Source organism: Morone saxatilis, unplaced genomic scaffold (assembly GCF_004916995.1).
Source record: "Morone saxatilis isolate NCDOM2014 unplaced genomic scaffold, NCSU_SB_2.0 Contig24, whole genome shotgun sequence".
NCBI lineage: Eukaryota > Metazoa > Chordata > Actinopteri > Moronidae > Morone > Morone saxatilis.
The window spans coordinates 8,487,341-8,498,873 of record NW_023339807.1 but is presented as its reverse complement, the minus strand read 5'-3'; the positions used below and the strand labels follow the sequence as shown (position 1 = coordinate 8,498,873).

Here is an 11,533-nt window from a genome sequence, read left to right as displayed (position 1 = left end):
GAAGTGAAAAGTCAGGGACTTTCTATTATATGCATTCTGTGCAATTGGTTTATATAAATACATTAGTATTGCAGTGTATTTCACCTGAAGATATCATAGATATCCTAATATGGACTTCCTAATTCTTTCAAATCCTAATTGTTATCCACATAATGAATCCATTTATTGAACAGTTTCAAATATTCCTGTTCTTTATTTCTGATTTTCTAAGTTATTCCATTTCTAAAATGTTGTACATATCCATTTTGAACACACTGGCACTGTGAACAGAGGGTGGGTTGCTCTACCTCTATATCTAATGCATGTATTTAACATCTGTTTTGTTGAGGGCAGAGATCCCCTCAGGTCTACTTTTGACATTCCACATTTTACTTATTCGCATATGCTTACAAGGAAAGTTGCAAATGGAGTATTGTACTGTTACCACTTGGCTTGTACTTCCAGTAAATAGCACCTCAGTCAAATAAAAGCAAAATGAATAATAATGTTATGCATGTTGCATTTTGATATCTGAAAGCGGTGTGATACAATGTGTCCATATTGCCCACCCCAAGCAATGTTAGACTCGGTAGCCAAAATGACTTTTTTATGGGCTCTGCTGATAAGTGTGCAAAGCACCGACCAATTTTTAACCACCTCTTCTTGTTCCTCTGGAGCTAAAAGCTGCATCTCTCTCTCTCACTTTCTCTTACATGGGCCTGTTAACACAAAATGGAACTTCAAACTTTGCTTAATGTCTCACATAAATCCAATAGCATTGACTGACTGCCTTGGTTCAGCCTGTCACTTGTGCAGAGTGCATGAGCTACAAACTAACGTCTGTATATGTCTAATGTTGGCTTGTTAGATGAGTCTTTGCTTGTTATTGGATCAATGTCCTCGCTACATTAATCCACCATGTGCACTGTACCAGAAACTGAGATGTTAATATTAATGCTTGTCTGTGTGATAAATAGGAGTGTGGAGCATCATCTGATTCTGATAAGGTAATTTGAAAAAAGTTTTGTATTCCAAGTAGAGCATCACTTCAGGCAAAGTTTAAAAGGAGACTCGGAGGAAACAGAAGTGGACAATACCGCCTCAGGCTCTAAGAGGGGTGAGCAAACATCAGTATGAATAACAGCAGTCCATAAGTAAAATGTATCATGATATAAATAATGTACATATTGGCACAATTATCCATCTGCAGTGCTATAAAATATTTCCTGCATATTATGACCTTTTTAAATGTCTGCAGAGCGATATAAAAAGGCGTCTATGATAAAATAGAAGCTAGCACATTGTAGAGAGGACAAATTCCTCAACCCTACTGGACTTTGGCACACTTAATGCCATGCTCTTTCCAAGTTGGGCCCCGCTGGACAAAGCCAAAGGTTGACTCCACAGGCTGACTAATTTGATGCTTCATATTGTGTGCTGAAGTGGAGGCTATTGACCACTGCCTCCATAGCCCAATGGACTTGGAGGACAGTTCAAAGGGATGGGTCTATTCAGCACTCATCTATTCCTGCCTTTCATTTAAAAAAAGGTGCACAATATATGCAAGCTTATGTAACATCAAATATACCAACATGAAAGAGGCTGCTTTTTCTGCACATTGTAGTGTGTGAGGGTGGGGTGAATGAAAAGCTTTTGAAGTTTCACATCTTTGGAAATAAAGAAACATTATTGATATTCAGATTTCCAGTCTATTCTGAAAATAATAGGATAGAGACAAGATTGTTGTTACGTGGTGATATTGTCCTTTCCTGCCCAGAGGTGCCCTCTTTCAATCATGGGCTTTATTGGGAACACTGATAGCTACAGATTGGAGCTGTAATAAATCATAGGAACTAATGAAAAGCTGCAGAAATGAGAAGGATCCTGACTCTGGGCCAAACACGCTGGGTCAATAACGGAGTGGCTTGCAACCACTCCTTGCTTGAGGCCTGCTTGAGACACACAGGTGGAGAAATACACAGGAAACAAGGCAAGAGAATTGAAATAATGCTGTTAAATTGTGCCTTCTCTCTGCAAATAAACTGTATAAATGTATATCTAAAAGGTTCTAAATGGACAGCAATTTGATAACTCTGGGGCTGTTTATTTGGATTTGTCCACGCATACGTGTGTGTGCCCCTTCATGCATGTGTGAATGCATGTGTGAGTTTGTGTACTTAGACTACCCCGAACAGACTGGAAAACGGTCCTCTCATTACATTCATTTTTAGCTGCAATTTAAAAGCAATTACGATAAGCCTTGGGGTCAAAAAAGCGTAAACATGGTACATTTGTTTGACAGGCAAGGGCAAACTGATAAATCATCATCATCATCAGCATCAATCTCCAACTGCTACTAAATGCCTTCCCTGTGGATGCACAAGCCTACATTTGCATCCATTGAATAAGCAGAATCAAAAGAGCAAAAAAGCATAATTGTGTATCCATGTAAGCAATCTAAGCCCATGTGTTTATATGCACAAATTAATGTCTTTGTGACAATTCTACACCTCTGTGTGCATGCAATCATGACATTTATTCATACAGTGTCTTTATTTTTGTTTCACTACTCACCCCTCAGGTGTGAAATCTTTCTCTTTGCAGATCTCCATGAGTTTTGGGGTAAGCCTATAGGCCTTGAGGGAGAGGGAGCCTTGGGCTGTCTTTATTGGGTCTAGAACAGAAGAGAGATGAGAATTGGAAGAAGAAAAAAAAACAGAAGTTAAGCTATATAAAAAATAGACCACATTGGCTTCCTTGGATTGTCTCTGAATGATACGAGCACCTGCTGACTTACATTCTTTATTCAATATTTGTATTCATTTCTGAAGTACTGACACCTTTGAACCACAGTCTGCTGGCCTTTGAGCATCTACTGAAGAAGTCAGGGGTTAAGTGTGTAGCTCAAGGGTGTCTTAAGGATGACTGAATGAGTCGAGAACATTTGTTGTCCGGGTTGTGTCTACCACATTTTCCCAGTCAACAAGGTTCTCCTTACAAGTTTCTATTTCTACCCTGTGGGCATCTGCTTCTAACTGACTATTTCAAGTCCAATGCTTTGCGTCAAAAGTTATTCCCTCAAAATAACACAGTATGTATGTGAAAAGAAAACAAATGTAGAGTGAAGATAGTCCTACAAACAGTCAGTCTAGCCAGAGTCTAGACTCCAGGTAAGTTGCTATTAACACAAACAGTAAAAAGTCTGAAAATCACAAGTGTCCTCAGTGAAAACAAGTGTTAGAAGGGAAGAGGAGCTACCATAACAATGAATGTGAGAAGATACAGTACCTGCCATCAGATCTCTAACTTGACTGAGTTTGTCACTTACAGGCTTACAAATCGGGGCAGGAAGGAAGGGAATGGAGGAGTTACTGGTCAGCCCATGGCAAAATGACATTTGCACAGCAGGCGTATTAACTAAAATCAATTCAACAAACTGAACAGTCAAGTTAAACTAACATTTAAAAAGACAGAAAAGGTAAAAGTGGAGAATGAGGAATGCCTCTGCCAAATTCTATTCCACTTCCTGTTTATGCTACTTGCTACAGAGAGAGAAAGTGGTCATAGACTTAGACTGGACAGGCTGACAGCCACCAAACTACAGTCTACCAAAAATCTTAGTGTGACTTATTCCCTTTCCAACAGCCAACTGTGACAAGCCATTTGCCTAGAGCAAAGCCAATCCCAAAAACAAGATACAGCCAATTCAATTCATGCTGGCCACTCTCCACTGTGACTGGTTGGTGACAGCCACATTTGATTTAGACAACTCTCTCCTATCCATAGGGGGCTTGGTAACTAAACTGAAACACTGCATAATCTAGCTTGAGCTCCTAATGGCCACTTTTCTTTGCACACATTATATATACACGTGTTCTGTTGGTAAAAATGTAGTAAGCTGCTATGGAGAAAAAAAAAGGGGGGGAGGGGAGGGTTTCAGTTTTGTCTCAATCTGTGGAAAGCAAGCACCAAACCGAGCTAATCAAAGGAGCCAAAGAGTGGTGCTGACAGAGTACTTAAAATTAAACAGATTTATTGTGGTTTGTTTTTTAAGGTTTTCAAAAATCACAAATCAATCACAAATTGATCTGACCAGTTGTAGTACAAAAGCTCTAGACCAAATAGCTGCTGCAGGTTAGGTCCCTCCTTAACCTCTTTAACTGTCCGGCTCATGAGAAAAAACTTCATTGTTTTCATGGTGAACATATTTAACCAACTGGTTTAACAAACCACTCTAATTCCAAGCCGCCATTGGAAGGAATCTATTAACTCGCCAGTTGGCCACATGATTGATTCATCCATCGGCATAAAACGACCGGTGAGCTAATGACGAACAGAACAAAAAAGAAATCAATTTTCTTTCTCTTTGACTTTAAACAGAGATAATGTCAATTCCTTTGAGGTGCTCTGATCCATTAAGCACTGCATTATTGACTGACATTAACAGGAGCCCTCATTTAGAATGAGAAAGGGCTGACTGACTGCCTGCTTGAGTGGCCAGCTGGCTGGCAGGAGTAGATCAGAGGGGTTCATATGTCAGCTGGTTAAAATTAATCTTTTCCTAGCATGGATTTGTACTATCTAAGAACATGACAACCCTGGAGTGATTTCAGAGAGAAAGAACAGGACTGGGAGAAGTTCTTTACACTCACCAGCAGTGAAACATTGATGAAATTCAAAGCTGTTTTGATCATTTTTTAAAATGACAATCCCGGTTGCCGCCTCTCACTTGTCTTGAGGTGAGTGGATAAACACTGAGCTGTTTTAATGAAAGATTGTGATTTCAGGTCAGCGGAGCTTGTAAGACTTTTTGTGTCACATTGGCTGTACTTGTTATACACTTATTTTTCAGTTCATAAACCTGGAGGTAGACTCAACACACTATAAAGTATACAATATGGGCAGAAAGTACTATCTTCATACTATCTGGCATACAGGCAGTGTCTATATTGGATTGTATATCTTCAGCTTGTAAAAGTCTGTGATGTGAGAGGCGAATTTCAGCACCATAAAATTACAGCTTTATTCTCATAGAAGTAACATATAATTTGTGTCATTTAATTAAATGTGTACCTATCCGTGTAACATACTAATATATGCCTCTGCTCATATAGTGTCTTTGGACTCAATGACCACTTGGAGTGGTTATGTAATACTTATTTATTTAGACACTGTGTGTCACAAGTGTTGAATGCACACCATCATATATATTACAGTGACAGGTTTTAATGCTGTCATTTGAAAGAAAGCTTACACCATCTGGGATGGCATTTGTGGTGCAGCAATTACGGGAAGCTCTTAAAGCTTGTTAACTGTGAAGCAGGTGCAGGCACATGATGTCCGTAAGTGTCATGTTAGTGGCTACCAGCAACCTTGTTAATAATGTATTTTTTTTTTTTCTTGTTTTGCTTTCAAGGGCTGCAGACAAACATGCACCATCTCCATGAGTCATGGTGTTGCCACTTTTCACCTGCCATTGATGATTTACAAGGAGGGCATAACCCCAGACAAGAAGTTGTGCCACAAATGTGCTCACCTACCCTGTTTGATGGCAGTTTGGAATTTAAAATGACATCAATATCATATAAAAAAATACTTTTCACTATTACTGTTCTGGCTTTTATTGCCATTATTAAATAAATCAACTATAGAGAGGCAGGAAAGTGTGTGTGTGTGTGTGTGTACGGGCAGGAACCGAATTTGGGCTACTGAGACAAGGACCGAACCCCCCCGGCATGGGGCGCACACTCCACCAGGCGATCCACCATGGTGCATCGAATATTCTAACAGCTCTTAAGTATTTGAAATTGACTTGATGTCCAAGTAAACACTTTTTTCTTGAAACATAAAACATAACCATTGTTTTTTCAACCTTTGTGCTGCTAAACTCAACTAATCTTTTCCTACCTCTGTCACACTAATTTCTTGCTGAGGCTCTCTGAATGTCAACCACATTACAATATAGTAACACCTCAGTGGCAGTCCTATTCTTAGATACTAAGATAGAGATACACAAATTGAGACAAAATTTGACTTGCAATTGTTTAATCATGGCTTAAACTTAAAATAATCTGCAACCTGAGCAAGCTTTTGTGATTACAGAATGGGTTTTTCCCCCATTGTTCTGTGAAGACTCAGCATCACTTTGTGGAGCTATTGTGTAGATTTTAACTGGTGCTGGCCCACTCTTCTGGAACCACTTTCCACCAGCATGAACCTGTCATTAGTGGTCGTCTGGGAATGGCTGAATGGTTGTGTGACAGGTGAACAATATAGCAGCGGATCTGCTCTCTGCAGTCTTGATCTTTTACAAGTTTGTCAATAAAACATTCCCTGGTAGTGAAAACAATAGAATTAGAGTAGCCCATCCGACCATTACCTGTACTGACTTATGGTTGAACCCATTTTGGCACTTCAAACACACTGAATGAGTACAAGTTTAAATTTTAGGTGACCATTAACCAAAGGTTGTGGGGAAAATTCATTCATTACTATCAACAATTTAAATATACAAACTTGGCATTAGGGTTAGGGTTAGTATAGTACAAAATCATTTTTTTCTTCCAATTATTTGTAATATGTTTGATCTTTACATTGTATAGTTAATCTAATGGTGCTTGGCTATCTGGACATATGCCACATTTTCTCTAACCAGATGTGACATTTGGATTAGTGGTCTTTTATCTCCCTGATTGAATACACAGTTTTGGGTATTATATTGTGGACAATGATGTGAGTACTTACCATAGATGAGGACAACTGACTCTTCGATGGCGTGCTGGTAGCTGAACTGAGAGTCTAGCAGTGCTCGGCTGACAAAGGAACCATAGTAGGTGGACTGGTACCAGCCCACATGCAGATGGTCAATGTTGACGTGACGCAGAGAACGCATCATCTCCATCTGGTACTGGACTAGAGGCAGAGAGAGGTAGGGATGGAGAGCGAGAATGAGGGGGAAAGGAATGGGACAGAGAAAGGGAGAGAGATAAACATTTAAATTCAGAATGAACTTCATTGAAATCAGCTTAGGGATTTTTTTGGATCTGTCAGTATCTGGTCTCCATCTGGAACTGGACATGGTGTACAAACAGAGGGAGGGAGGGAAAAGATGTGAGAAACATGAGAAATACAGTGAAAAGAAAAGAGCAACAAGGATGTGAAGGAGAAATGCACTCAAACTGAGAAAAACAAAGGCTTCATCTTCTGTTACCAAGCGGTTGTGGTGCAGATTTATAAAACAAACATTAACCGGGATCACCAGTCACCCTTTCTTTCCTTATGGCAGTAAATATATCCTGGTAGAGAGAAAGAGGCTAGATAGATACACAGACAGACTTCAGCTGCTGGAGAGAAGGCTGGATACATTACGAGGAGAGCCATTTCATTACGCCAGACACATCCTAAGGATGCGCAGCCAGAAATACAAACAACCTGCCTCGCTGGCTGTAAGTAACAACCAAAGCAGGCGAGCAAAACAGCATCTCCATGCAGGCTTGCTGGAGGAGGCTGATAAATCAGGGTGTTATTGGGCAGCTGTGGCCCCCTAGACCCCAGTCTGTAGAGCACATCCTTCTCCTGTTGGGGCTGTTAACAAGAACAAACTAGAGAGGGGGAACAGAGGGATGGCGGATAGCAGACGAACAGACAAAGAGCGGAAAAGACGGAAAGGTGGAGGACAGTGGAAAGAGAGGAAGAAGCTGGATTAAGATTAAGGGTGGAGGGGAGAACAGAAACAGAACGAAAAGGTAATGTCCGTTTAAGGTGACATTTTTCTTTTACTGCCTTTCTAACGGCCTGAATTCGACCCCTGGTGGCGATGTTATGTGAAGCAGGGGTGAAAATATATTAACATTTCAGCTCGTCACTTCTAGGCATCTGACCTTAGAGTTCATGTAGCACTCACACAGAGGCTCAGAACTGCATTCTGGGATCAGAGTCTGCAGTCATGCACATAATACTTTATTTTCATTAACTTATGCAGTCTTTAACGAACCTCCCACAAACACACGCTTCTCACTCAAAGTCCTTCACTCCACTGCCTCTGCTGTACTCCACACAGAAAACAAATGAAAATGCTCTGCCCACAATTACACATTCAACCCCTGCAAGAGTGCAGCATGTGGAGAAGGGCAGGGCTGAGGTACCTTTTCCTCCTGACAATGAAGTCTCCCTGAACATCTGGATTGGAGCTCGGAAAAGGGGGCAGACAGGCAGGCTGGCCCTATTCACAGCCCGTTCTGCAGGGATGGCCTGGATGTACCAATCTAACCTTTTAATCTAGCCTTTTTGTTTAGTGATTGATGTGGTCAGAGACAAAAAGCAAGCAAGAGTCGATGGACAGGAGGATACCGAGGGGAGGAGATGGGAAGGAAGGAGAGGAATTGAGGAACATCGGGTATATGAGGGGGAAAAGGGATTGTAGACCGTGGAGCAATTCTGTGACAAACCGCAGGAGGAGGAGGAGGTGTCAAGTGGTGTGTCTGTCACTGCGTGTGTGTGTGTGTGTGTGTGTGTGTGTGTGTGTTTGTTTCTTAGCTGTGATTCTAAAGCGTAGTAGCAAACACACTGGAGAAATGTGTGTATATTTCATAAAGAAAAATTAGCTGGTGGGGGAAGCAGGTGGGAGAAGATTCAAACATCTCCTTCATTCGGAGTCTAGGGTGACGAATGAGAAGTAGGTGAGAATTAAAACATGGAGTGGGTGAAACAAGTAACAGAGGAAGCAAAAGAGAGCACGAGAAAGGAAGAAAGTGTCTGTGACAAACAGAGTTAGTGTGTTGGAGAGTGGCTTTGCCCAGGGGCAAGCTAGCAGCAGACCCCAAGACACACAGAGCTCAGTTGAGAGGGAAGGCAGCCTGCCACATAACTACTACTGTATCCCTCTCTACACTTCCATGCCAATCAGTATGTGTAGTTACCCCTCAAGCGCCACTGATGCGTATACCTGCTCGATCATTACCAAGGAAATTGTGCACAAAGTGATCTGTCTCTGAAGCAAAAACCGATGGCTGGAAAACAGAGGCAGGAAAACCAATCAGCTATTCCCTGTCTCATCCAATCACCAACTCCCGAGCTCTTTATAACCTTAATGTGTCTTTATGTGCAGCGTCAAATCAGTTTTAATAAACGTATGATTTCACTTTTAGACGAAAACTTGCCTAGAATAATACTGTTAACTCAGTATAACAATGTTATTCTAATTAATGATATTACATAGTTTTTTATTCTTTATTTTATTTGAATATTTACTTATCCATTACACATGGGATTTATGGTCATTGTTTTTACTAAACCTACAACAAAGTTTTTAACTGGTTATGAAACAGCCACAATTTAATACTGGTGCCTCTCTATGACCACCATAAGCACACCATCAACAGCAAGAGAAGATTGATTATATAGACATATACCTGCTGGTGTGTCTGCCTTGTTCTGCAAATAGCTCCACCACAATGCTAGTTGGTGGTGGGGTTTCTATGCCACTGTGCTCAGTTTCAATTGGAAATTAAACTCTCCGTCATCTCTCACCTCAATCCGTCTTGTATTTTCCTTGTTTTTTTTTTTTTTGTTCTTTTTTCCCACCGACCGTGAAAAGAAAGGACGAGGGAATACTATGGGACAGACAAGAGCATGTCATGCAGTGAGGAAGGGTCCCATGTGTGCCTGTTTGTTTCTCAGTGTGTGAGAATGTGTGTGTGTGTGTATATGTTTGAATTCTCAAGCAGCATTATTAACACATCTGAGTTTTGCGTGAGTCGCTTCCCATTCTTAAAAGATACACGTGCACACGTGCACACACACACACACAAAGTGGACCAATCACAGTTGTCGCTGTCTGCATGGCCACGTTGTTACATTTCTGGGAAGGTGCACGTCAGGCTACAGTGCAGGCTAACCTGTTGGGTCAGAGGCTATGCCATACATACACCATTGATTTGACGCAGAACTATTAAGTCAGCATGCCACAATGACACCAAGCCAACTTCATTGATAGTCATCAGGAGAGCTGCCCCCCTGTTTTAACCTGAGTCAGTTTACACTATATTTGTAAGTGAAGATAGGCACAACTGGCAATCACTTGCCTAACACTTTTCTATTAACCTGTTAATCTACCATGGTTTCAGAAAGACTTCGAGGTTGATAGCCTTTTATTCATCTGATGTTAAAGTTTAGATTTGTGTGTCCACATTTTTCTCAATGTCCTTGAGAGGTCTCTACAGTTATATTTATTTTGAGTGTACAAAGTATTTTGTGTAGAATTCGAAATACTGAATTCAAAGGCACGGATCTAGGGAAGGTTATGAAATTACCTCTGAAGTACGGAGAATTTCAAAAGCGCAGACTAAGTTCCAAAGAAATTCAAAGAACATGAGATTACTGAGCTGGTAAGTAAACTGAGCAGCGGAGAGCTACCAAGTGACCAAGAGCCCACAGAGCACAAACACATTGATAAAGGTTCTTGGCAGAAATTAGAGATCATCCTGCAGGGATACCAACATGTAGCTCTTCACACATCATTTTCAGATAATAGATCCAAATGGTTAGGCTAAATCTCAAGTTTCCTCTGAATTTCAAGTGACATGGATAATAATATTATTTCAAAAATACACTTTGGGGAAGATTTGTGCTCTACTTAAATGTAGTAACATTGCACATACCTTTAAGTAATTACCATTTAAGTCTAAAACAAAACAAAATATAGACAAATAATAAAAGGGGATTGAATGTTTTCTGAAAGTAGTAAGGAGACTGACTTGTAGTCTGCCCATCCATCTGGATGACACTTCCCTTAGAGACTCAAGCAGACAGGCAGACTTACAAACTACTACACGTCGTACCCAGGTCAAAAAGACATAGATAGAAGACACAGGCAGACAACCAACCGACATGCAGCCTGATAACTAAACTGAGATTCAGACAGCAGAGTGAGACTGCAGGCCAGCGGCAGGCCAGCCAGCTCATCCACCACAGATCTAATACAGAGCACAGAGCCTGCCACAATGCCACAGGATCACTACCTTGTTTGTTCATAAACGAAGCACTACAACTGCGGGGAGAAACAGCAAAACAAACTGTGTGACCATCTGACATAGGTGAATTTGTGTCTATACTCATATACCATATAGTGAAGCAGTAAATCCTCTGGAGATCTGGATAACTCCCACAATGTGTGATGTAAAACAAAAAAAGCCAACCAAACCAAATGAAATGAATCATCCTGCATATCCTGGCAAATATCCCTTGGATTGATGATCTCGGAAAAAGGAAAATGAAAAGACTAGTATACTATTTTTTTAGTATGGAGATTGATGTTGATTTGCACTGATGCAAGCAAATCAGGGTGGGCGGGAAGGTAGCAGATATCTATATTCTTTCTCTTTCCTAATCTGTTAGCAGCTACCATGAGTCACACACCCGGTGAGGGTCAAATTATTTGATATGTAGATCCTCTCCTCTGCTGTTCAGGGTGAAACCAAAGAAAACTAAAGGAAATGTAGGTTTCAGCATGACAAAGTAGTTTAGAAGACCTCTATATTCTCTGTTCACCCCCCCC

General features: G+C 40.8%; 1 protein-coding gene across 1 annotated transcript in view; it reads right to left on the bottom strand.

Moving 5' to 3' along the window:
- Positions 1–11,533, bottom strand: part of LOC118336166 (eukaryotic translation initiation factor 3 subunit H) — a 58,044-nt gene that overhangs the window by 21,390 nt on the left and 25,121 nt on the right. Inside the window, exons 3-4 of the mRNA XM_035672758.1 lie at positions 6,724–6,891; positions 2,554–2,653 (exon numbers count right to left, since the gene is read on the bottom strand). Of these exons, the coding sequence (XP_035528651.1) occupies positions 2,554–2,653; positions 6,724–6,891 (268 nt within the window). The remainder of the gene's footprint in view (positions 1–2,553; positions 2,654–6,723; positions 6,892–11,533) is intronic.